This window comes from Zootoca vivipara, chromosome 6 (assembly GCF_963506605.1).
Source record: "Zootoca vivipara chromosome 6, rZooViv1.1, whole genome shotgun sequence".
Taxonomy (NCBI): Eukaryota; Metazoa; Chordata; class Lepidosauria; order Squamata; family Lacertidae; genus Zootoca; species Zootoca vivipara.
This window is the reverse complement of record NC_083281.1, coordinates 76,495,172-76,522,397: the sequence shown is the minus strand read 5'-3', so window position 1 is coordinate 76,522,397 and position 27,226 is coordinate 76,495,172. Positions and strand designations below refer to the sequence as shown.

General features: G+C 45.5%; 1 protein-coding gene across 4 annotated transcripts in view; it reads left to right on the top strand.

Annotated features, from left to right (window-relative positions):
- Positions 1 to 27,226, top strand: part of VPS13D (vacuolar protein sorting 13 homolog D) — a 132,692-nt gene that overhangs the window by 77,041 nt on the left and 28,425 nt on the right. For all 4 annotated transcript variants that reach the window (XM_060276152.1, XM_060276154.1, XM_060276153.1 and 1 more), the window contains 10 exons: positions 3,546 to 3,725; positions 5,685 to 5,792; positions 6,772 to 6,921; positions 7,521 to 7,670; positions 8,991 to 9,087; positions 9,786 to 9,934; positions 13,323 to 13,457; positions 14,359 to 14,526; positions 25,632 to 25,764; positions 26,230 to 26,425. In XM_060276152.1, coding sequence (XP_060132135.1) covers positions 3,546 to 3,725; positions 5,685 to 5,792; positions 6,772 to 6,921; positions 7,521 to 7,670; positions 8,991 to 9,087; positions 9,786 to 9,934; positions 13,323 to 13,457; positions 14,359 to 14,526; positions 25,632 to 25,764; positions 26,230 to 26,425 — 1,466 coding nt within the window. The remainder of the gene's footprint in view (positions 1 to 3,545; positions 3,726 to 5,684; positions 5,793 to 6,771; positions 6,922 to 7,520; positions 7,671 to 8,990; positions 9,088 to 9,785; positions 9,935 to 13,322; positions 13,458 to 14,358; positions 14,527 to 25,631; positions 25,765 to 26,229; positions 26,426 to 27,226) is intronic.

The following is a 27,226-nucleotide window of genomic DNA, read 5'->3' as shown; positions in this document are numbered from 1 at the left end:
CCGCACCCCGTGATCTATTAAAAACAACAATTAACCAGGAATACCAGGAATCTGTTCAGTAAGCCAAAAGCCGCCCGCTGACTTTGGGGCGTTATATCATCTTAACTTCTGCGTTTCATTGAAACGTTTCTGCCAGGGCAAAGGTACGGGTTGATCCATAGGCCTGATTTTAATTTGCAGCACATGAGTAGCTCAAAGACAAAGGCTTTTTATTTAACTGCCACCAGCTTTCTGCGGTAGCCCAGGACCAGCCATATAATGTGGAGAGCTGGGTGGGAGAACTGTGTTCTGGAGCTCACAGGGTGGCCCAGAACTAGTCATTCTCTAATTGAGCTTAACTTAACACACACGGTCATTCTGAGGTATAGCTGGCATGGGGAACCTTTCTTGTTTTGAGAGACACATTCCCTTGGGGCTATTGATCAGAGATCAAAGTTAGAGACCATCAGGGAAGAGTGAGTTCTTCCCCTTCCCAACCAATCTCCCTCTCGTTCTTTGCCCCTACTTCTCTTTCTCTTTTTCTGCAGCCCCATCTTCTTCTCTCCCTCCATACCCAGCCGGGTGCAGGGGTAAGAACGGATTTCTCTGGCAAGAGGTCTGAACAAATGTCTTGCCTAGAGCTTTCATGGAAACCTAGGGAGTCGCCTTATGTTGGCTCAGGCCATTTGTCTTCCACGCCACTGCTCTTCTACGGGTGGGTCCAGACTGATGGCTGAGTCACAGCCTGATCCAAGCTCGGATCAGTGGGCACGACTGCCTCACAGATACCATGGTAAAAAAAACATATCAAGAAAATCATCATGGAATTATAGAGTTGGAAGGGACCCCAATGGTCACCTTGTCCAACCCCCTGCAATGCAGGACTCTTAAGCTAAAGCATTCATGACCAATGTCCAAAATCTGCGACTGAAGCAAAGAGTGTAACACACTGTTCTCAGCCACCTCAGTCAGTAGTAGTAACTCGCCTGTCCTCACCAGCAAGATGCCCCACCCCACTGCAGAGATGCTTTGATTAAAGGTGGGTTGCCTGCCTGAAAACATCGGAAGCCTGCACTGACTGGCAGCAGCTTGCCATTGTTTCAGGTGGGCGTCCTCCCCAGCTGGCAGGGATTGAACTTGGGACCTTCTGGATGCAAAGCAAGTGCTCTTCTGTGGAGCTACAGCCCACCCTCCCCGGCACCCCACCCTTCCTTTCAACTCTATCCATTGCAGCTTTCCCCCTCACTTCCTCAGTTCTCTTCTTCTGGGTTCTTCTCACCCAATAAAAACAGGCTAAGGGGTGCAGCTTTCCCCTCTAGGTCCTATCAGTAGAGAGGTATAGCAGGGAGCAGGTCTTTTCTCTAGTGGACCTCCAGCCACAGAACAACGCTGTTTCCACTGGCATTGTTATCTTTTCAGCACCAAGCAAAAACATTCTTTTATTTCCCCAACCACTTGGAGAGCACTAGAGACCTGAATTTTCTTCTCTCTGTCAGGTGTTCATTCTTGGTTTGGATTGGGGAGGGTTGGACCTTTTATGCTTTCAGCTGTTGTTGAGGGGGGCAGTTCTTTTATAAGCACTGCTATATTCTGCATTGTATCATTGGGATCATATTGATTGCATTGCATTTAAAAAAAAATTCTGCAAATTGCTTTGGGGCTCCCTGCCAGTTGTAAGAAGTGACTAATAATAATAATAATACTAATAATAATTTATTATTTATACCCCTCCCATCTGGCTGGGCTTCCCCTGCCACTCTGGGCGGCTTCCAACAAACATTAAAATACATCGAATATCACAGATTAAAAACTTCCCTAAACAAGGCTGCCCTTAGGTATTTTCTAAATGTCAGGTAGTTGTTTATCTCTCTGACCTCTGATGGGAGGGTGTTCCACAGGGCGGGTGCCACTACCGAGAAGGCCCTCTGCCTGGTTCCCTGTAGCTTTGCTTCTTGCAGTGAGGGAACCGCCAGAAGGCCCTCGGCGCTGGACATCAGTGTCTGGGCAGACCGATGGGGGTGGAGACGTTTCTTCAGGTAAATTCAACAAACCAGCATAAGAATTGGGATATAAAACATAGGACAGCTCTGACTGCCCCGGCCTCTTGTCAGACCTGTAAGGAAAAGTAAAGAAATCCACAGAGCATCCCTTTTCTGCCAAAACTTGATCATCGCCACCATGCTTGTATTTCAGGAATTATTTATGGCCTGTGTGGTTTGTTAGTTTTGTTTACGTTTGTCTAGTTTTTGTTTCCAAAAGCCTTTTCACTTAAATTCTGTGATCTTCACCGATTGCCACAATAGGAAGCTTAACGGAAAGAAAAGCTCTGAGCTAGAAACTTTAAATTGGTAGGATTACAATGAATTGGTTTTCCACAAGAAAGGGATTTTCAAAGGGAGAATGCAAACTATGTCTTTAAGAATCAAACCTGATTTAGCAAAAGAGAAAAGGGTGGGGGGGAGTGTATTTTAGTAACTCAGAGATCTTTGATCAAAGGCTGCCTACTCTGAGCCATCCATCTGGAATTAATTTGTAAGCTATATTATAACAGATGCAGTGCTCAGAATTCTTTATTAAAGGGATTTGTGATCCCTCTATTTGCCCTGTCTGCCTCCCCTTCCTCCCTAATTCCATGTAGTTTTTTGTAATGCTTTGCAAAGAAGCGGAAGGCCGTGGCTCAATGGTCAAGCATCAGCTTTGCATGCATAAGGTCCCAGGTTTGATCCCGGGCATCTTCAGATAGGGCTGGGAATATCCCTTGTCTGAAATCCTGGAGAGCCATCAGGCAGTTTAAGATAATAGTGAGCTAGAGGGACCAATGTCCTGGTATAGGGTGACTTCCTAGGTTCCTAAAAAAACAACCCAGTAAAGTTAATTTGGTACAGGCATACAGTCATACCTCGGTTTAAGTAAGCTTTGGTTTGAGTACTTTCAGTTTAATTACTCCGCGGACTGTCTGGAACGGATTAATCCACTTTCCATTGCTTTCAATGGGAAAGTTCGCTTCAGGTTAAGTACACTTCAGGTTAAGTACAGACTTCCGGAACCAACTATGTACTTAAACCGAGGTACCACTGTATTGTTCTAGTACCTGGGCCCATCATGTTTCCTTTACCTGGCCTTTTAAGGCTGTAGTCCTGTGCACATTCACTCCCAGGTAAGTCCCATACATTTAAGTGGGACTGCCTTCCAAGCAAACTTGCACAGGATTGGACCTTAAGTCAGTTTGCTAGGAGCCCCTAACCCAGGGGTCCCCAAACTTACCCGGCTTCAGGCCGGATGCCCGCCGTGCCGATTGCGTGGTGGGCCGAAGGGTGGGAGAGCGCGCGCAGGGGCCCACGGCTGTGCACGCCCATGCGCAAACGCTATTTCTGGCACACTTCTAACCTGGAAAGCGCCGGAAATAGCTTGTGTGCATGTGCAGAAGCTTCCTCCGACCCGGAAGTACACTGGAACTACTTGCGGGTTAGCAGAGTCTGTAACCCAGAATGTTTGTAACCCGAGGTACCACTGTATTTAGTTTTAAGCTCTTTCTGCTTTCTCTGTTGTTTCCTGTTTCCTTCTAGGCAAAAGGAGGCATTGCAGGGCTACATGACGGAGCAGAAGTCGTTCTTGGACCTGATACGTCCCTGGAGATATTAGGTCCAGTTCCACCGGAACAGCAGTTTGTCAATCAGAAGATGAGGCCTGGCTCAGGAGTTTTGGTAGTCAGGGTCATTCCAGATGGCCCAACCAGAGTCCTGCAGGTGATGGAAATTCTCCGTCTGATCCATGGAGATTTATTTCTATAACTAAGTTATGCTTGGAGTAGACCCATTGACATTTGTGGAGCCAAGTCCGTTACGTTCGTTCATTTCACCAGGCCTGTTTTTAAGTTGGCCTGACATTGGATACAACCCAGTATTTCTAAACCAATCTTCATCCAGACATGATACGCAGTGAACGACGTAGACAATTAGTCATACAGAATGCTAATAGAAAACCGCAGTGTCTTTCATAACTGATATAATAATAATAATAATAATAATAATAATAATAATAATATATACAGTGGTGCCTCGACATACGAATTTAATCCGTTCTGAAGGCACCTTCGTAGGTCGAAAAAGTCGTAAATCGAAAAGTGCCATTGGAAACGCAATTTCTCATAGGAATGCATTGGAAACAGAAAAATTCGTAAGTTGAAGCAACCCCATCTAAAAATTCGTAAGTCGAAAAAACCCTATCTAAAACCGCCGCAGTTTCCGTTCGGATGTTGAGAAATTTGTAAGTGTGCGGCCATTATATATATAATATCATAACTGAGAGGCAGCAAAACATTATAAAAGCTAAAAGCAGGCCGAAACAGCATTAGCCTTTAAAAATCCCAGATTTATTTTTAATGTCTTAAAGCGCCATTGAAAAGATGGTAATGTCTGCACCAGTCATGCCTCCAGAAAATGCTGAAGCGCCACTGCACCAAAGGTCCACTGTTTATATATGCATTCATATATATTGAGCATTGCTAAACAAGGCGCTGGGGGAATGGCCTAAGCCCAAGTTCTTCAGACATAGGCACGGTGACTTAACATTTGCAAATTAAGCTAATGCATCTTTCAGTACCCACACTATCTTTATATATAGCAGTGTTTAATATTGTGCTTTTCCATACCCTGAAAGGGGGCCCTAAAGCTGGCTGACGATTATCAACAAAACTATTACCACACCTCCCCCCCAAAAAAATAAACCAATAGCCAGGAAATAAATAGCAACGGTGCTAATAAATTAGAAACCGCTAACAAAAACGATCAAAGTATGCCCCTGCTGCTGAAAAGCATCTTGCAATTACTTTGTTTTAAAATGACAATTTAAAATGGGTGCAGAAGCCTTTGGGCACGATGCTTAAGTTCTCCCGGGGCCATTTTTACAGGTGGGCATGGCCAGTTATATCAGGCGAAATTGTTTCTACCACTACCCCCCCCCCTCAAATGTGGTTTGAAATCAAACTACAAAGGCACCAGCCTTTGCAGACGCTGCTTGTTGGCAGTGCCGGCAACCCCTGCTTCACAGGCCAAATGGGTATAATCAGTCGTACCAACAGGCTAAAAAACAGTTTCTCTCTGTGGGCTGTTAGGCTGCTGAACAGAAAATAATATAGTGCAATGGGGTTGGTGTGTTGTGCAACAAGTACACAGAGTCCAATGAGAATGAGTGGGGGGGGAGGAGGCTTGGTTAATTTCATTGTACACAGGTTGTACATTGACAATAAAGGTATTATTATTATTATTATTATTATTAATTATTATATAGGGAGACCTGCTCTGCTGAGGCATGTGGGTCCCAGGTTCCTCGCTGCTGCCTTAAAGGCAAAGAAAAGGAGAAACAGGCAGACCACTTGGCACTGAGAGTTCCCTAGCTTGGGCACCACCTCCAAGAAGACCTTGAATTGTGTCCCCACCAGATGTACCACCAGTGATGGAGACACGGATATAGGACTCCTTTGAAGTGTGCACTCACATGCACAGGTTCATAAAGAACCAGCTAGGAACAAAGTGTTGCATTAGATATTTTGTTGCTGCCAGTTTCTTTTCGATTCATCAATTTCTTACTGAAACTTTCTATTTCATGTTTTAGGTTTTGTTTTTGGGTGTTGTTTTAGAGGCTTGTGGATTTGATTGGCCTTGTAGAGGGGGGGGAAATAATCCTAATAGTGTATTCTGTATTAGATAACAGACTTCAACCAACGCAGAAATGATCGTTTCTCATACGAGGGGGATGAGCTGGAACACGATCTGCGGAAGCTGAAGAACCCTGACACAGAGCAAGAATTGGAAGTGAGTCAGGAAAGCTGCTATCGGGGGTTGAGAGGTTGCTGCTGTTGCTGCTGTTTTTTCAACAGGCAAAGCTGCATAACAAGGACCACTCACTCACTCTTCTCATTTTCAAATCTGAGTTAGGTATTGGCCACTGCACTTTGTCATGCTTCAGAAATTCTGCTTTGCAGACCTGGTGCGGAGACCGATAGGATTGGATCCGAGAGACAGAGAGTTCCCATCATGAAATGTAAAAAGTCCCCTTTGGAGCATTCACAGTCTAAATTCGACTGCTGATAACTTTCACTATTTTAATTTTGAGATATCAAGCTGAAGCCAGCAAGGAACTCCTGTTTATGGAATCAAAAGAGCTGTGGTTGCATTTCATAACACACGAGTCCCTTGCAGATGAATCACAGAATCCGGTCTGCAAAAGTGCAGAGCCGGAGCAGAACGGGTACTCTGTGCCAAGGAGGTTCATGCAGAAACGTAGCAGCTCCTTAGATCAGCCATGGGGGACCTTACTTAGCCTGGGGGCCACATTTCCTCATGGCTGCCTACTGGGGGGCCACAGGCAATAGCAGGCACTGAGATGGATGTGACTCTCAGCTTTGTTTGAAAGGCTGTGCCAACCACACAAAAGTTCCAACTTGCATCTCTCTGTGGCCAGCAAGAGGTATCAAAGAGACATCTACCCAGGCAAAAACACTCAAGGACGGCAAAAGGCAGGGCTGGTGAGGGGTGAGACCTGGGGAGAGTGTGTGGGACAGTCCTGAGGGCCAGTTAGGGGCCACATTTTGCCCCCAGCCCTGATGTTCCCCACACCCGATTTAGGTTGTTTTAATTACAACTCCTCAGTCTTTACTTCCAGAGGATGTGAGCCTTGTTTCTAAATGCAAAAGGCCCCAACTAAAGACCCTGGTTGAAAAATAGAAACGTCAGTGGTTTTAATGCTTGTGTGAATACTTTTTAACCCATTTCGCTTCTGCTCCGTTTGTAGGTCCAGTTGAAATTGGAAGGCGGAATAGGTTTATCTTTAGTTAACAAGGCCCCAGAAGAGCTGGTGTTTGCGAGCTTCACCGGCATTAACGTCCATTTCACACAGCTGTCAACAGGTCAAGTGCTCGAACTGAGTATACAGGATATACAGGTAACTGGATGGGTCCTCTCTCAGAAAAAAAACAAAAAGAAAGAATACTTTGGGGTGAAATTGGTCCCGGAAGTATATAAGCTAGATGCGAATATGACACGCAAGGAAAAATAAACAGGAGGGAGGAGGTTACAGCTGATTGCCAGGGGTGGCTCTGGTTGTCATCCTCTTGATAAAGAGCAGTCGCTGTTCCCCTGGGAAGCTCGCCCTCGATTCAGATCAACGATCAGGACGTTCTGGTTTGCCGAGCAGTCCCAAATATGGAATTGTGTCTGTGCAAACAGCAGGTGGCACTTGTGCGCCCAAACAGACAAAACACTCTCTAGCAGTGCTAGAAAATGACATGCTATAACCTTTTAAAGTTGGCCAATAGGAAATAACTGGTGTAAACTAGCTAGAGTCATTTTGGCTGTTGAGTGATATAATGGTGAAGACCTTGGTGTGCCTACTAAGGCAACACAGGTGTAAATTGTGGTCTTTGGGACCTGTAAAAGTGCTCTCATTTCAACATCAGGGTACCGTTTTTCACCAGGAGCTGTTTTTCGCTTTGCAACTTGGAGGTATCTTGATGCTTCTCCTCCGCCTTTCTCCTTGTTTAGGTGGACAACCAGCTCCTTCGTACCACTCAGCCTTTCATGCTCTTCCTGACCCCCAAAACTGGTGAAAACGAAGCAACCGAGACTGGTCCTGCCCTGCAATTGAATGCCATGAAATTTCCCAGTAAGAGCCCTTTAACTGATATATACAAGGTAATCCAACTACCGGATATCGTTTGGGCTATTGAAATGCAGAACTGGGAAGAAAGGGGATGTGTGTACCTTTCTAGGCATTGCTCCCTCTAGTAGACAGAATTGGAGACAAAGCAAAACAGATGTGCAAAAAAAGTTTTTTGAACACATGTGCGGTCAGTCTAGGAGCAGGGAGTAAAGGGACCCCTGACTATTAGGTCCAGTCGTGACCGACTCTGGGGTTGCGCGCTCATCTCGCATTATTGGCCGAGGGAGCCGGCGTATAGCTTCCAGGTAATGTGGCCAGCATGACAAAGCCGCTTCTGGCAAACCAGAGCAGCACATGGAAACGCTGTTTACCTTCCCGCTGTAGCGGTTCCTATTTATCTACTTGCATTTTGACTTGCTTTCGAACTGCTAGGTTGGCAGGAGCTGGGACCAAGCAACGGGAGCTCACCCTGTCACAGGGATTCAAACCGCCGACCTTCTGATCAGCAAGCCCTAGGCTCAGTGGTTTAACCACAGCGCCACCTGGGTCCCCAGGTGCAGGGAGACCAGAGTTCAAATCCCTACACAGCCACAAATCTCACTGGGGGACCTTGGGCCAGTCACTTATGGTTTCACTTGTTCTATGCTGAATCCCCTACAGAAGGGGTATTCCAGCTTTGGGGGTGGGTGGGGTGTCCAGAGCCATATTTGGAAATCTAAGGATATTTTGTGGGTACCACCAAATATCGATTTCACAGAAGACCTGCTGATCTTCAGAAGCCTTCCCCGCACTCCCCACAAGGAAACTAGCCAAAATGCCCAAAGAGACACTCATACAGAACAAATAAAATGCAGACCAAAGAAAGCAGACAGCACGTGCGTGCACACACCTTAAAAGAGGGAACTTCTCAAATTTGGGAGATAAAAGGGCACTATGTTGGGGACCACAGTGTCCCTAAGGTTCAAGTTGACCACGCAGTGCTTCCAACATTTCATTTTATCTTTTTCTTGTACCTATTTGAAGATATGAAAAAGTTGACTTCGTGCAATGTGAACCCATTCAATGTTTTGGTAAACATCTGTATTATGTGTTAACATTCTGTCAGCCTCCTGGCATATGTACCCAGTTCCAGTCCTCAGACTTCCTTCTGGTCATGTATTAATTCTGAATCCATGTGTTCCTGAGTGGAAGCCCTGTAAGGCTGAAATTCAGAATGCAGAGTTTAAAATATGGTTTTTGTATCACGGGTCTTTTTGTGAGCACATTTATTTAGATTGCAAACTCCTCGTGTGATAAAGAGTTGTGTGCATAGATAGCACGATAGAAAAGAACACACCTCCCTTTTGTTCCAGCATCTGATGATCACAGCTGGCAAGTTCACAGTCCAAATCGAGGAGAAGCTGCTCCTGAAACTTCTGAGTTTCTTTGGCTGTGATCAGTCAGAATCAGGTACGTTGTCAAGTCTGCAGTCACGCTTGCGGAGTCTGTAAATAAAGGAAATTAAAAATGCTTGGAATTTTCCCTACATTGGGGTGGAAAGCCTGAGATGAAAACATTTTGGCAGAATACATCTCATCCATCCCCAATAATGTTTCTATGTTGGTTTCAGCCTGCTTTTGTTTTTGATTTTTTTAATGCCATGCAGGGGCCTTAAACAATGTTTTCTAAACAGTAGTAGAAGTATTTCATACAAAACGCATTGCAAATGTTGGAATATTTTGCAGTGCAGTCCAGAAAAAGGGCTTTAAAAATAAATAAAACTCACATTTTAATATATTTTATTTAAAGATGATCTGATTTGGAGCAGGAGATTATTAGTGGGGAGTACCAAAAAGCACAGCAGTAAGCTGGTTGGGATTCATAAGGCTGCCTCCAACTAAGTCCTAGTCAGAATAGACCCCTTGAAATGAATAGACCTCAGATAGTCACTTCCATTAATATATGTGGGTCTGCTCTGAGTAGGACTAACCCTGGGTGCAACTCACAGTTGTTTTTGCAGAAACTCTTGGTTGCAGAAACTGTTAACTTGTAAGTTCCCTGGATTTATGCCGTAATTACTTTAGTTGTCCTCATTCATCATAATGGTAGCAAATTAGATGCCCCAGGTACTGTAGTAATAATGCCTGTGTCATGTTGTTGAAACACAGAAGTTGAAAGTTACGATGAAAACCTTCACGATAAGCCGGTTGATCAAGGTGGAGCACGGAAGCGATATTACTTTGAAAACCTCAAGATCAGTGTGCCGCAGATAAAGCTGAGTGTCTTCACTTCCAGCAAGCTCCCCTTGGATCTCAAGGTAAGGATTCATGGGCCCATCCTTCCAGAGTGATCTGCTGCATCGCATAATAAAGTCTTGAAGGGTGATAGATAAGCAGTGGTCTGCAGGAGATCAGCAGCCATCCTGAAAATCTCCTCATATTTAGAAAGCCAGATTTCTAGTACTCAAGGCTACAAAATAATATCTGTTTAAAGTGCAGAATCCGGGGGAAATTGGTTAGTAAAACCCACACCTCTCTCCCCCCCCCCCCCCCCGCTTAACAACTGAGGATTGTCTTGCCAAATGAGATCAAACGTCTGGCTTGACGAATGTTCGGTTGACAGCAATGGGCAGCCTCTAGGATATTCACGTTCTGAATGTGTGCCACGGTGATTAAGACTTGAACCTGAAGCATATCATGAAATGGAAGCCTGTTGGAGGATCATCGACAGAGACTTTGCTTTTTTAAAATTGGTCATTTGAAACCAAACTGAATACAGCTTAAAATGAATGGGAGAACCTACAGTATGTCCAGATAGTGATGTGGGACTCCACATCCAGCCCCAGCCATCTCCAACAACAACTGAAGAACCACAGGCTCTTTGTGCCCCCCCCACCTGCCATCTCTGGCTTAAAGGAGGGAGCGTTCATGGGAAAATGCTCCAGGTGGGAACTGTATGTTGTTGTTGTTGTTGTTGTTGTTTAGTCATGTCCGACTCTTTGTGACCCCATGGACCAGAGCACGCCAGGCACTTCTGTCTTCCACTGCCTCCCGCAGTTTGGTCGGACTCATGTTGGTAGCTTTGAGAACACTGTCCAACCATCTCGTCATCTGTCGTCCCCTTCTCCTTGTGTCCTCCGTCTTTCCCAACATCAGGGTCTTTTCCAGGAAGTCTTCTCTTCTCATGAGGTGGCCAAAGTATTGGAGCCTCAGCTTCAGGATCTGTCCTTCCAGTGAGCACTCAGGGCTAATTTCCTTAAGAATGAATAAGTTTGATCTTCTTGCAGTCCATGGGACTCTCAAGAGTCTCCTCCAGCACCATAATTCAAAAGCATCAATTCTTCAGCAATCAGCCTTCTTTATGGTCCAGCTCTCACTTCCATACATCACTACTGGGAAAACCATAGCTTTAACTATATGGACCTTTGTCGGCAAGGTGATGTCTCTGCTTTTTAAGATGCTGTCTTGGTTTGTCATTGCTTTTCTCCCAAGAAACTGTATAACTTCTGTGAAATTTTATACAACATGCTATCTAGTGTGGGAGGTTTGAAGTCTGGGCCACGCAACACATTCTGTGTCTCATATTGGCCTTTGATATTTCCGTGTTGGAAAAACTCTCTAGTTTTCAGACCTTATGAAAAGCAATGCAGGATGAGGCCCAAAGACCCATCTAGCCCAGCTTATTGTTCTCACAGTGGCCAACTAGATGCCCCTGGGAAGCCAACACGAAGGGCCTGGGTGCAATAGTAGCCCTCGCAACCTGCAATTCTTAGCAACTAGTGTTCTAAGGCACATTGCCTCTTGACACTGGAGAGAGAGAGACCCTTCTGGGATGATGATGATGATGATGATAATGATAACAACAACAACAACGATAATAATTTATTATTTATACCCTGCCCATCTGGCTGGGTTTCCCCAGCCACTCTGGGCGGCTTCCAACAGAAAAATAAAATAAAATAATCTATTAAATATTAAAAGCCTCCCTAAACAGGGCTGCCTTCAGATGTCTTCTAAAAATCTTGTAGCTGTTTTTCTCCTTGACATCTGATGGGAGGGCGTTCCACAGGGTGGCCGCCACTACTGAGAAGGCCCTCTGCCTGGTTCCCTGCAACTTGGCTTCTCGCAGGGAGGGAACCACCAGAAGGCCCTCGGTGCTGGACCTCAGTGTCCAGGCAGAACGATGGGGGTGGAGATGCTCCTTCAGGTATACTGGAGCGAGGCCATTTAGGGCTTTAAAGGTCAGCACCAACACTTTGAATAAGCCCCCAAAGAAACTCTGCACATCTGCCGTGGAACTGTTGCACATTATCCAAGCGAAACACTATCTGTACCCACCAGGCTGGCCATTACCCTGTGGGAACAGAGTGGGCCACAGCATGCTCTCTTGCAGATTTGCTTTGTGTTGGGTGGGGAGAGCTGCACTGGGGAGCAAGCTGCTGCCTTCTCTTGCTTTTGTTCCTGTGCTTCTCTGAGAAGCACTCCTGATAAGGTTCCAGGGAACCTGGAGTTCCTGGGAACACAGTTTGAAAAATACTGTTCTGAGTCAACAGACCTATTTTTAGCCTCCAGTTGACAAGGACCCTCCACTTAATAATAATAAAAAGCCACATGTATTGTGGCATTCATTCTGAGCTCAAGTCTGGGGCAGGCAGTGCAAACAAAAACACAGGGAGCATTAAACCGCACGGTGCTGGGGACTCTTTGGAAAGCAATGGCAGAGTTATTCTGTTTGCTGTCCTTACAGTCCAGAGAGGCCTACAGCTTTAGCGGCCGCTGCTGTCTGTCCCTCTCAGGAAACAGGACGGGAGTGGACTTAGAAACGGGGAAGAGGCTTATTGCCTCTCAAGGAAGCTGTCTTTCCTTGTGCGGACCAAAAGCGAAAAAGCTCAGGGAAGGAAAATGGAATGAGATTTTCAAGGTGTCCTTTCAGATGCCTTTTTTTTATTTTTAACAAGCGCAGCAGCAGAGAAAAGGCAGCCTCTACCTGGGCTTCGAATGCTAAAGCTCTCTCCATTCTTGTATTCTCTCTCTCTCATTTTTCATAAGCTCAACCCCAACGTGATTGGGAGGTAAGAAAAGAAGATGAGGAGAAGCATGTGCCGAGTCATGCACATTTAACACAAAACGCCTCTTGTAGTAATCCATAAGCAAAGCTGCCAGGTTTATAGCTGAGAATATGGAATTTAAAGGATTGGTAGCCTTGAGGTCACATCTCACTGGAGATGTTCTGTTGGCCCTACCTATAGCGGATGGCAAGAGAGGGTGTGGCAAATTGAATTGTCAGAACATCTGATTTACCACCGCAGAGTTGTCCAAGGTTTTGCCAAAGGAGATATAGTATGGGCTTCTTCTATAACCAACAACAGCATATGACACATACTTCCAATTGCTCATGCATCATGGAGAGGGCAGTTGCCTCCCCCCTGTCGGTTTCTCCTTTTGCCTGGTCTAGACATGTTTCAGACTGTCCCTTTTGTTGTTGTTGATGGTGACGATGACTTGTGATCTGATTTCATTTTGATGTAAATTCTGACCCATCTTAATTTCTTAATGTTGAAGATGGAGATGTAAACAATATTATACTTTACTCAGTCACAGTTATGTTTTTCTCCATTTGAATTGTTCATCCTGTTGATTTTTTTTTTTTTTTTGCTGTTGCTTTAAAATGTTAAGATGCCAATCTAGTTACTCTGTTTGCTTTAGGCATTGAAAAGCACCCTGGGCTTCCCTCTGGTTAGGTTTGAAGATGCTGTGATCAACCTGGACCCCTTCACCAGAGTCCATCCCTACGAGACGCAAGAGTTCATCATTAACGATATCCTGAAGCACTTCCAAGAAGTGAGTTAATTTTGCACTAGAGGGCGCCGGGCCACACGGAGCCAGACCTTCCTTCCCCACTCAGGTTCACCAAAGCCCCAGTCTGAGGAGGCTTGAGGGCTGCTAGTGTTTGATGACCGCGATAGCGCAAATGCTCTGATATGTTTATAGCAAGGGTGGGCAGCCTTTTGTCTGTTAAGTGACCGTGTTCTCTTCGGGGGCAATCTGTGTGTGGTCCCCTATCTGAACACCAACCGCTCATGTGGTTGATCCAATATAGGGTAGGTTGCACAGGCATCTTATTAAAACACACACACCCCGTGCTTGCCAGTGGTGGCCACGGCCAGAATAAAAAATGGGTGGGGCCACACCTTTCTTTGCTCCTCTTGGTCCCTGCCCAGCAGACTGCAAGGAAAAGAGTATATTGCTCCTGCCGGAGCTGTGAACTAGTATTTTGCCAACAGTCTCATGGAATGAGTTCAAGGGCCACAGGTTGCCCACTTCTGTTTTGTAATCAGAGTTGGGGAAGTGGGTGTGGCCACCCCTTCTCTTTCTCTCTGTCTCCCCCTTTCCTTTGCTGTGTGTTCTCCCTTACTGTCTGTGTTGTAGCCCAAGTTACAAAGCAACTTACTAACACACATATTATCGCCCCTTGAAGGGTTTCGATAGGGTAAGACATGAATATTGGGGTGTCTTTAGCTCATTCACTCTGACTGCTGTTTTAGCACCCATGATGAGATCAGAAGGCTGCATTTTGGTCTTCTCCAGCTCTGTGATTCAGATACAGAAGAGAGGAGGGGAAAGGGTCTTATCTGCCCCTACTTTATGGTTGCCCCTCCTTATGCAAAAGAGCTCCCTTTACCGAACATGATGACTTTGCCGTGATCTCTGTTGCCAGTGATGTTTCTGATGCCCTTTCCAGGAGCTGCTCAGCCAAGCGGCAAGGATCCTGAGCTCCGTGGACTTCCTTGGCAACCCGATGGGTCTCCTGAACGATGTTTCGGAAGGCGTTAGCGGGCTGATAAAATACGGAAACGTTGGCGGCCTTATACGAAATGTTGCCCACGGTGTGTCAAACTCTGCTGCAAAGGTAGGGATACAAAGGATAAGGAGGCCCGTTTGTTCTTCCTGCAGCTCTAGCAACCACTGATGCCTCAGAGCAGGGGTCAGCAAACTAAGGTCCGTGGGCTGGATCAGGCCCAATTTCCTTCAGGATCTAGCTCACAGGCTGTCTGTGGATTGGCGTGGGGATTCTGTTCAAAAGGGCTGCGCCATTTCCCCCTTGCATCATTCCATTTCCCCCCCTCTCCCGCACACACACCGTGGCGCCTCCTCCCTCCCTCCCTCCTCCTGGCTTCTCCCCGCCCTGCCTAGAGGAGGAAGGGGGCTGGGCTGAGCTGGCTGATCACCATTTTAAGCAGCCCCTCTCCGGAGCCAGCCCTTTCACACCTCTCATCTTCCCTCCGCTGCCACCACCCTGGTGCTCCTGTGGGCCAGAGAGCAGAGTGGACGAGCCCCCCCCCCTCGCCTCTTCTTCCAGCTCTCCCCACCCACCCACATGCCACTTCTCCGGCCTGCCACAAGGTCTGAGGGACAGTGGACCAGCCCGCAGCTAAAAAAATTGCCGACCCCTGCCTCAGAGCAACCTTCGCCTACCTGTTTCTCTCCAGGAATTCTCAAACAACACTGTTTGAAAGCACAAGTATTTGTGTTACCAGGTGTGATTTTCCCAAAACATGGGTTGGCAAGACGGCTGACTTGAACCAGTGGGAAAACAGTGCATTTTAACATAAATAAAATCATCAGCCGATATCGTGACACATCATAGGGCATGTCTTTGTTTTCACCTTCTGTTCCATATTGATGGACTGTTGCCATCCGCGACTGGACCTAACGGACAGGGGTACCTTTAACTTTTTATATAATAAGAGCTTCCATCCTTTGGAACACCCTGCCTATTGACACCACTCAATATTATTCAAACACATACGGAAAAGTTTTTATTTCAGCAAGCCCTGCCCAGAGATATGGGAATGTATCCAATTCTACTCAAGGGTAGACCTATTAAAATTAATGGGCCTGCCCTGATTGTGACCAACTTTGGATGCAATCCATTGCACTATATTTAACGTTAGTCCTACTTAGACCCGTTGAAATGAATTGATGTAACTAATTTAGATCTGTTAATTTCAGTGTGTTTACTCTGAGCAGACACTAGCGTTGGATAGAATTTGTAGTTGAGTTGCATATATTGGTTTTCAAAGTTTAATTGATTATATTTGTGATTATTTTATTTGTATTTGCTTTTTTGTGGTTTTTGAGAACTTTGGCTGTGTTTTATTTTCAGTTTTTCTCCTCCGCGGTTTTATCTTTGCCTCCCTTACAGTTCCTCATGCTGTCAAATGAGTTCTGCCCCGAGCAGAAGGATTGTCAGATCCCAAAACAGACAGAACAATGTGTGCACAGTATATCTATTTTAGACATTTATATACATCGCTGCATCGTTTGATTCTAGGGCAGTTTGCATTGAAACAACAACTTGTAAAAACAACAATGAAAACATTACAGGACAAAGTTCAAATACAATCAGCCGGTTGATTTCATGGCTTAGTGATGCATGCTCTATTTTTCAGGTCCTCATTTAGACATTGTGTTCTCCTGTTTTTACAGCCTCAGCACATTTGAGGCAATGTTTTCAGCGTGGGCTTTTTTCCCTTTTCCCCTGCTGAGATTTATGCATTTTTCTTCCCTAAGCAGCGAAGCCCCATCAGAACCCATCTCGAGCATGCCTGTTTCGGATTATTCATTCCAACCTACATCGAATGCTGTGTGCTTTTGCATCTTGCAAAGGAATCTTTGAAAACTCGGCTCGGGTGTTGAGAAGAAATAATCCAGTCTCGCCACAAGGGAACCTAGCCAGACCAGTAAAAATCGTGGCCATTGGTTCTGCTCTTGTGCGCTGTCTGCAGGGAGAGTATGATTAATTAGGGTGTCTGCTCTCACTGCAAACCCTTCCACCTGACACAGAAGAGCCAGACATTTTCACATCCTTCAGTTCATTACATCAGTTCTGAGTCGTTGGAGGTTGAGGCAGCCAAAACCCGTCTAGGGAAATTTGTACGTGTCTTATGCCCCCTCGGTTACCTGGTTCCTTTTCCTCCCTTTTCTATTTTAAATAGCAGTTCAGAAGATGCAAATAATGGCAGACCTTCCATATCCACATACTTCTTAACGAGGCTGAACTTTAACGACCCCTTTAAAAGAAATAAAAAGTGCCTGCAAGAATTGCACGCACACACACACAAAAATGCCTTATTTATGAGCTGTGTCTGGTTTTGCCATTGTATAGATTTTCTGTTTAATCACTGTTGATTATTCCAGTAATGGGTTTTCCATGTATCTCAGAGCGTGTACTGGGTGAATGACTTCTTTCAAGTGGAGAGGTTCTGTGTATTTAAGTTGGCACAGAAACTCAGGTTAATGGAAGTTCACTTCAGACCATTCTCTGCGGCATGATCCCTTGGAGACTGGCTGTTTTTGTGTGTTAAGAAGGGCTTTGATCCTAAATATAGGGACCGGAGGGAATTTCCATTCCATCTGCCATGGCTAAAAAAGAAAAAGAAAAAGAAAAAAAAGAAACCCAACAGTCCTGTTTGAACTATTTGCATCAAATATCCTCTCCCCCCCCCCCTCCATTTGGGTTTTTTCTTTTTACTCCCTTAGGGTTGCAAATACCAAAAGCTAAAATTATTCCTCCCTTCAATGACTTCTTGGTTAGAGACGACAGTTGGTGGTGCAACTTTATAAGCAACAAGATGAATTCCTTTTAGTGATTCAATTCTGTCCTCCAGCTCGAAGTCTCGGTTTTATTGCAGTGTCTGCCAGCGTACGGAGAGGGGTTGTTTTTTATGAAAGGTTGTCTTTCTGCGTCAGAAATATTACAGTCTGGTGGCTCACTCTGTGGATTATTTGCTGGCGGCTAAAGAGTCCCGTGCTTGCAGTCCGTTCTGGAAATTACAGAAAAGCTGCCATGACTGGTGTGTAAATATACATGTTTGGGAACAGGGTGCCCAAATAATCCCTGCAGAAGATGGACTTTAAAACCGAGTAAAAGCACAGTGTTGGGCAAGGTGATGGCAGCAAGCTTAGGGAGACTGGGGTGGTGAATGCGTGTGTGAGTCTGCAGCAGGGCAAGTATGATCAAAGATAAAAGAGAGAACAACAGGCAAGGGCAGAAAATGTACATATGGAGCTGCGCATGTGCATGAAGCTTCATTTCAGTAGGAACTGAGCTCAAAAAAACTTCTCAAAAGAGATGAGAAGAGGTTTTGAACGGTTGGGGATGCCACAACCTACATGTTCAGAGTGGTTCTCGAATGCCTTGGTACTCATACGTTTTGGCTCCCAAACGCCGCAAACCCGGAAGTGAGTGTTCCAGTTTGCGGATGTTTTTTGGAAGCCGAACGTCCGACACAGCTTCCACAGCTTTTGATCAAGTGCAGGAAGCTCTACAGCCAATCGGAAGCCGCGCCTTGGTTTTCGGAAGTCGAACAGACTTCTGGAATGAATTGCATTCGAGAACCAAGATACGACTGTATATTAATCAAAGACAAAAAAAACTAGAGCACCAGACGTACACCTATATAGGTAAAACAACTACTTTATAAGTTGAAGTTACAGGGAATGAAGAGAAACACAAAATACAGAGTGCAGAGTCTGCATTTTCATGATAATCTCAGATATAGAAATGACTTTTATGAAAGCACTGGTAGGTGCCATTTGGGGCTTGGGTGCCCTTGATACGGGTGGGGTGGGGTGGGTGATAGGATGCAGTTCTTAAGCAATTTGTTAAGGCAGATCTTTATGCCTTCTGTGACTGGTCTGCTTTCCCTCTCCACAAGATGACCCACTATGTAGTGAAAGCTCCTTTCTGCTTTGGTGTGTCAGCCCAACGCCTCTCAAGAGATAATGCTTGGCTTTTTGAAACGACACTTTCCCCAGCTTGCTGCAGGGAATGATCCTCTGGTGTGACTTCTGAGACAGTGCTTTTGCTGCAGCCATATTCATGGGGAGTGGAAATCAGTCTCTTACTTGTTTATTTTTATTGTCGTTTATTGCATGTATAGACTGCCTTTCTGCCAAGGCACGTGATGTGGTTTGTCCTAATGGTCCAGCTGGCAAGTTACTGGCATGTTAATTCTTCTTAGCTGAAACTTCCAGGACAGATTTCTCTCTAAACTAGTGAAGGTTGTGTGTACACACCTCTTTTGGATGTGTAAGCTTTGTCTTCTCTCTCTTATCTCAGTATCTCCTGTAAATCCAATATGGCAGATTACAGCAAAATATACACACTACATCTCCACTGAAGGGTTTTGTTCTGTACTGTACTGGAGAAATCACCTTGCCCCTCTTATTAAAGTGAATTGTTCTGCAGCATAAAGAAGCCACTTTGGTACCTATTGGACAGTGTAATACTTCGAGAAACTAAAGTGAGTGGAAGAGCAGTCAAAGTTTACTTGCTGCACTAGGGCAATTAAAGGTTCTGAAGGCTATAAATATAAGCAACAGAGAAACCTCGCAACGAGAGCTCAGCTTTCATGTTAAAATTTGATGTTTTCTTTGGGAGTTTCAATTTCTGCTGAACCAGCTGCAGCTGTCGTTCTCCCCACCCCCACCCCCACCCTGGGTACCATCCTCTTGGTTGAGTTGGAAAGGAGTTAAAGACCAACATAAAGGCAAGGCAGGAAGAAAACATTTTCATCTGAAGTATGACAAAGTGATTAAAACCTGGCAGAGCTGATGTTGTGACGTGCCCTCCCTCCAGCATTGGGAGTGGTGACACCCGCTGTTTTGCAAAATATCCGCTGTGGAAATTCCAGGGGACTCTCTGGATTCTAGCAAGGATTTTTATTTGATTTTTGTTTAATTGGGCTCAGCCAGGCTATATAGTCAGTGTTTACATGTCTTAATCGAAGTGTTGGGACTGGAGAGACCCAGTTTCCTATCCGCACATAGCCATGAAGCTCAATGGGTGAAATTGGACAGGTCATTATTCTGCAGGGGGGTTGTGAGGATAATATTATTTGGTGGGACATATTTTTCTGCCATCTTACAGAACCACCAACTTTATTACAGGATAAGCTCTTGTGGACCAGCAGCTCCTTCATCAGATCCGTTAAGTCCACTGTAGCCCACAAAAGTTTATCCCATAATCAAGTTGTTAATATTTAGGACAGCAGTAGCCAATGGGATCCCCTTTAGAGGAATGTTGGACTGCAACTCCCATCAGCCCCAGCCAGCATATCCAACAATCAGGGGTGATGGGCGTCGGGACTTGCAGTCTGTTGGCTTAAGGCGCCGTACGTAGGTCTCTTTGCTATCAATCTGCCTGGTACTTTCTGAAGGAGGACACTGTAGTACCTGATGCTTTGGACTACAACTCCCATCACTTCAGATATACCATGGGGAACACCAAGCTTGAAGTTGGTTTACGAAGGGGCAAGCTGAAACTGAGCCCTTCTGTGCTAGTAGCAGCAGCAGGTGCAGCTCAGTTTCTAGCACAGCCATGCTGTGTGGGGAGCCTCAAGATCTTCCTGGGTCTTCTCCAGGGGAGTCTGCTGAGTCAGTGAATGGCAGTGGTCTTGCCCTGCACATTCGCCCGAGAGCGCTTCTGCTTCTCACTCTCACCCCCTGCAGATGAGCATTCCAACTCCAGGGTTATGACAGGCAGTGCTAAAATAGCAAGAGGTAATTGACAGGGATATGTCACGGTATGTGAGGACAGAGAGATGGCAAGAGAGGCTGGGCAAGGTCTTGGAGAGCGTTTAAGGTAAGAACAAAGAGTTTGTGCTACACCAAGGAATGAACAGGAAGTTGCTGTTGTGTCAATTTCTTTCTTTAAAGCAGCAACAACTTGATCCCTGTACTAGCCTTTCAGTTTGAAGGCTGCTGTGTAACCCTTGTTTTGGTTTTAGCACCATGAGTGTGTTCAACAAGCAAAAGAATCCTTTTATTTGTGACTTCTATCAGGGCTGAACAGAAGGTGCAGTTCTTGTTTCGAGCTGAATTCAGCCTTGCTTATTGAAGGCAATTATGTTTGAGTGTTGAGCTGCGAGGTGGTACACGTTACATAATACACATTGTGCATTTAGGGGGAAAACACCACCCCCGTTTCCCCCTCCTCCTGTGTAAATTTGCATGAATGATGACTTTGAACCCTGGCAAGGGAACGGCTTGATCTGGACTCTCTGTCCCTAAGTAAGCGTCCAGAAACAGACTGGCCAGTCTTTAGCAGACTACCTCCCCCAACCCCTCAGAGCCTTTTAATATGGTCAGGTCATATCATACTCTGCAAACACGGGGCAAATAATAGCTTACTGGGCAGCTTTTGGATTTTAAACGCTTGCTTGCGATCTTGTTTGTTTGTTAAAATGAAACGAGTTCAGTAGATTTGCATTCAGTAGAAAGTTGGGGGGGGGAGGCTCGGTGGGACTTTACGCCTCTTTTCCGCAAAAGTGATCTGTTAAAAAGAGTATTGGTTGCTTAATAAAGTGTAGATTGCCCTCTGACTCTTAGAGCAGTTGCCAATCATATATTTGCACATGTTAAAATTACTGTATCTACCTGAGAAGAGGACTAGCTATTGGGTCTGTTCCTTGTGAGTTCTTGCACTTCTGCACTTCCGATCCTCTTAACTACGGAACAGTAGCTCAAATCTTGCACAAATTAACAAAGCCAGCAGTGCTCCTCGTGTTACAGTTTTTCTTAAGCCAAATGAGCAGTTGGGGGGGGGGGACAGGGACACAAAGTTCTGGGCTGCCCGACTGCTTTCTGGAAAAGGGATACTCCTCTTTTACTATCTTCACCCCTAAAAGACACTCCCATAGAAATGAAGGAGAGAGCTGTTCTCTTGACCCATTATAGGGTCTGGAGGACCTTCTCCTTTTATGAATGTGCTGCAATCCTACAGGGAGTTAGAGCTCTGGGCAGATCCTTGACCATTAGCCATCATCTCAAGGGAAAATATATCTCATAACAAATGAGGTATGTGGCCCAACTCCTATATATAGCAACAAAAACATTCTGCGAGCCAGACTCTGACCTGCGGGCATAGAGCGGTATATAAACTAAACTAAACTAAAATAAAATAAAATAAATAAATAAATAGGCAACAAAACTGGATTATACAGAATACAGAAAAAGTTACAAGAAAGGAGTTTCTGGCTAAACAGCAGGAACAACTTTTGACAGTGGAATGGACTCCCAGGAGAGCTGATGGACTCTCCTTCCTTGCAGGTTTTTAAGCAGAGGTTGGAGGGCCACCTGTCATGTATAGCTTATGAAACAGCTAAACTTGCCAGGCAGCCCCACAGATTCCCCCAGGAGGAGTAGATGTGCTTAGTTTGAATGTTGATTGTCCTGTTTTGCCTCCTTGCCCAGTTGAGAGACATTCTGGGGAGGGGTGTGTGGCAGAGGCGCGCGGGGGGGGGGGGGGGAGAGAGAGAGAGAGAGACCAGGAAACCTTTTTTTCACCTTCCCAAGGCAAGGTCCTCACACTTTGGGAGAAAGGGGATCAAAGGAAACAAAGCACAGAAGGATAAGCGAAAAGCTGCCCCTGCTGCCCTTTCTGAAAACCAGATTGCCTTGTTTGGATTTTCTGTGTTAGCAGGATAAAAGCATGCTATATTCTCATGGGGTGGCGGGTGAGGAAGGAAGTTTCTCAGCTTCTCCGCCAGCCTGTTTTCATCCTAAGGAGAAGGTGCTTTGGAGAAGTAGCTGTGCATGTGCCTCTTTTGCAGCATCCACCCAACCCTGGAAAGTTGGGGGGGGGAGGCTCGGTGGGACTTTACGCCTCTTTTCCGCAAAAGTGATCTGTTAAAAAGAGTATTGGTTGCTTAATAAAGTGTAGATTGCCCTCTCCGTGAACCCGCCAGTGACTCTCCAGCTGGGGTCATTCCAAGTTCATTCTGTGGACTTTTGACTGCCTTCTGTGTATGTGAAAACAGCCGGCAGCTCCTGCAGGGATCACTCATTCAGGCCTGTAACACAAAACTATTCCCCCGTAGGCTCCTGCTGGGCAGGCTCACAGGGGGTCCTGGGGCTGGGGGAGCTGCTGAGGGCAGGGGGGAGATAGCCCCCTTCCCACATCGGGCATCTGTAGAGGTGGAGAAGAACTGGGCCCTCCCCGGCAGGTCCTCTCGACTGGCTGGGCATCCCTATAGACAACTCATTAGACTTCTTTGCAGATTACCCAGCAACATGCTATTGTCAGAATTCATTAGGAGGCTGGGTTAACGAGGAGATGCGAGCTAATTTAAGTGCCTTTCGCTTGGGCTTCATGACATAAATTGGGGGTAAAGAGGATGCCGTCCGGCTTGGTGGAAGGAAAATTTGCTGCTACCTTTCTGGCGGCTTCTGTGTTTGGGCCGTGTACAACCTGAATTTGAGCCTCTCTTTAAAAAATTCTGCCAGAGTCAATGCACCACCAACACCCTACCGGTCTGAGAATTGTTAGTATGTTGAGATTTGTGTGCGTTTATTGCGCTTTCAGGCACATGTTCCTGACTTGCCAGCCCATGCCCACAATATGCCAATCTGAGACTCTTTCAGGTATCCTGAGGTTGAGGGCAAGTGCTATGAAGCAGACTTCTCTTGCCAGTTTTTTTTTTTAGCAGGGAGGGGTGGTAAAAATGTCAGGCTTTTTGTAGAAGTGACACATGGGCCAAGTCTATTGTATGTCTGCTTTTCGCTGAGTCCTTTGGTGGCAGCATCTTTGCCGTTTTGTACTACGTGGATTCTGTTTCCAGGAAGGCACTGCAAGGATTCTGGTATTAAACATGTCTTGTAATGCAACATTGCACCAAATTCCTGTCTTTATATTTATTGAAATAAATGTCCTGGTAAATTTGATAACCCCGTGAGTGAGACAGTGAGGCACAAACCACAGATCATGGTTTTCCTTAGAGGGACATTGAGACAGGCGGTATAGACTTAACTAGAAAGCCATTCCTTATTTATTTCATTTTTTTTCAGTGTGTGCATTTCAAGTCAGATAGGGAATGTTTTAAGTTTCCCAAGAAAATATCTAGCTATGTCTGTATATCTGCAGGAAGATGCTGCATTTCATATATGTTAATTTACATTCATTTTTAAATTATTAACAGGGTCTTTTTTGTGGTGGCAGCCCAACATTGGAATGCTCTCCCCATGCACTATTAGGCCACAGGGTAACACTGAGTAAATGAGGCACCATGCAGAGATCTTCCTGTTTCGTACAGGATCTTGAATGTTTAATTGATTTTCTGTGCTGTTTTGAATATTCTTTTGCTACCAGGATGGGGAATGAGATCCATTTTAGCTGCAGCTCATTCATTTTCAGCTTTGTATTCTTGTTATAAAAAGGCATGCCTAGACATATTGCTGTTGCTCCCATAACCTAGGTTTAAGGTGCCATATAGCTCCTAGCTTTCATATCTCAGTTTCTAACACTGTATTTGATATATATTTAGTTTCTGTCTGTTGCTGTTCAGATGTGAATAACCATCAGGAGCCTTCTTTTTTTAAAAAAATAATGTTGAGAAATAACGGGGCAGAATAGAAACGGCGTTTGCAGAGGTTTTTAAAAAATGAAAATGAAGACCTTGCTGTGCTGTTTCAGCTGCACAGAAATGCCTTAAACATTAACCTGACCTTGCGACCTGCTGCAGAAGCAAGGCAAACCAAAGGTAAAGGGGTGGCAATGCATGTTTTCGGAGAAGGGTTGTAGCTTAGTGGCAGAGCATCTGATTTGCCTGCAGAAGGTCCAAGGTGCAGTGCCCAGTGGCATCGCCAGGTGGGGCTGGGAGAAGACCCTGCCTGGAAATCCTGGCGAGCCTCTGCCAGTCAGTGCAGGGTCAACAGTGCTGAGCTAGATGGACCAAGATCTGGCAGTTTCCTGTGATAGTTAATTCCCTTCTGCCTGGGCATTGTGCCTGCTTTAGAACTCATCACAGAATTGCTTGGTATCTCTGAGACCAGCAGTGCAGATTGAGTGTTGCTATTGTTAACTTTGCATTTCTTTTTCAACTTTTTGTAAGGGGCTTGCCATCTTCTCGCAGCTCCTCTCTAGGCTTAGCTATGGCTACATATACATTTGCGTGGCACCACAGTGTGTTGCTTCCGAGCGGCTCCACTCCAGGCTTAACCAAACAAAGGACAGCTTTGCTGAGAACCGCTTCTTGCATGCATCATGAAAAAAACTCTGGGAGTTCCCAGGTTTAATCAGGCAGATGAGGTGGAAACCGGGCATGTGTCATTTGAAAAAGAATTGGTGGAGTGGCTGGAGAGAGTGTTGTTTTATTTAGTTGTTAGGAAATATTTATGTACTGCAGTTCTCTGAAATAAATCTGAAAAGCAGATTGCAACATAGTAACCCATAACACCTCCTCTCATAACAAATTCAGATGATACTTATAGCTGTGTAGTGTAGACTTCAGCACAAAAACAAACAAACAAAAACCTATTTTTAGAATAAAGCAAAAGTGTGGGGGGGGGGAGAGATTGTGCAAGCACGTTCTGACGTTTCACTCCCATCAAACTCCTGACAACGTCATTGTGGAATCACAGTGGAGCGGCAAGGCCTCTCACAAGCTGTTCCTCATTTCCCAGACTCATTAGGCTGCATTGGGGCAGGGGGATAGTCCTGCAGAGGAAGCAATGGTCCCTAAAAGCCCTCAATGCTGCCATTCATTCTCATGGCAATGCCCAATGCAGGTCTTCTCTGAGCCCGTAACACTGTTAGATAAGCATGGAGTCTGGGAAACAGTGGCTACAATGGTGTGGCCAAAAAAAAAAATGAAATTACAAAGCTAATAAAAGTCTGGTGGATTGAAGTCTGGGTTTGTTATGCATTCATAGAATTGTAGAGTTGGAAGGGATCCCAAGGATCCAATCCCCTGCAGTGCAGGAATCACAACTAAAGAATCCCTGACAGATGGCTGTTTAAAAGCCTCTAAGAAAAAAGAGTCTACCACCTTCCAAGTTGATCCCACTGTTGAACAACTCTTGCCATCGGAAAGTTCTCCCTAACTCAGGAACTATGAACCTACTAGATTTAACTTATGACCCAACCAGCTGGGAATTCCAGCAACGTCACTACGAGTCATGCATTCAGCGTTAATGAAAGTTCCATGTTTGTGTGTTTGTTGTCTTTAACAGTTCACTGGAACTTTGTCCGATGGGTTGGGGAAGACAATGGATAACCGGCATCAAACAGAACGAGAGTACATTCGATACCACGCTGCAACAAGTGGGGAGCATCTCGTAGCTGGCATTCACGGACTGGCTCATGGTAATATACAAACATGGAATTATAAGGTACCCCCCCCCCCGGGCCATCTAGTGCAACCCCATACAATACAGGATTCCACTGCTGTACAGTTCTTACTGTCATTTCTTCCTTATGTGTAGCTGGAATCTTTTTTTCCTACCCTCTGGAGTAGGAGAAAACAAGCTTACTCCATCTTCACTGTGGCAGCCCTCCAGATATTTGAAGGTGGCTATCAAATCATGTCATATGTTCATTAAAAAAGATTGTGCAATGGGCAAATCAGGGCTCCCTTGAATGAAAGGCTTTAGAAGAGCAATTATTTTTACAAGCATAGCCAGACAGGGTCTGTCCAAATTGTACTTTTAATACATTTATGTCCATGTCTTCCCGGTATGTTCAATCTTACAACAGCCATGAATTTTCTTAGTATTGTCCTAGAACCCTAGAGCTATTTGAGACACTAAGCATGCTCATTGTCTTCGACAGGCATCATTGGTGGATTGACAAGTGTCATAACCTCGACGGTAGAAGGTGTAAAAACTGAAGGGGGGGTCAGTGGCTTTATATCCGGCCTTGGGAAAGGACTCGTCGGAACTGTGACCAAACCGGTGGCTGGTGCTCTAGACTTTGCCTCTGAAACAGCCCAAGCAGTGAGAGATACAGCCACGCTTACCGGCCCCAGGTTAGTTAAATCTCCTTTTTTTGTGGGACATAGGAGGGGAATGATGACAGTCCTAAGCAGAGTCACATGCGGATTATCCAAAGCATTTTTCAGCTAAACCATTTCCTGGCTTGGCCTGGCAACAGGTTTCCAGAGATGAGTTCCAGGAGAAGATCTTCTGTACAAAGTACAGGGGAATGTGATCTTTCCCTTGAAGCCCTGTTGCCATTCTCCTCCCTCTTGCCCTCCCAAACTGTTTAGTGGCTTTGAAAGGCAGGTGAGAGGTTTAAAGGGAAATAGCCCCTTTTTTCTGCCTGCCTCTGTCTCTCTTTTCGCCTCCCCACCCCTCACTTTCTCCCTACAAAGGGGACGGTGGCGATAAAGTCCATTGCCTCTTTCTTTGCTCAGGAAAACAGAGGGCAATGGGTTAAAACAGACAATGGATGTGTTGTGGATCTGTGGTCCTCTGTGTTCTCGGAAATGCAAAGAGGGGAAATGAATTTTCCTTGCTCACCTCCCCACGCAGTCACATATAGCAATAGTGTGTGTGGGAAAGCAGGGGATGAATGGGTAGGTTTGCCAGTAGGCTGCTTGGGAAGGGGTCGTCTTGGGCCTCTTTTGTCCCCTTATTCCCGCCACGTGTAAAAGGCCCTCTGAGAATCTGTAGTGGTTTAATAATTGTCCTAAAGATGCAAATCTGGGCAAGCAGGGGCCAGGAGTGCCAGTTTGGCTCCGCGGCCGTGGGTGCCCAAGGCCGCGGTTGTCATGCATTGTGCAAGGCCCTGGTGCTGTAATTTGTGGGTGCTCGGGCACCCAGGGAGC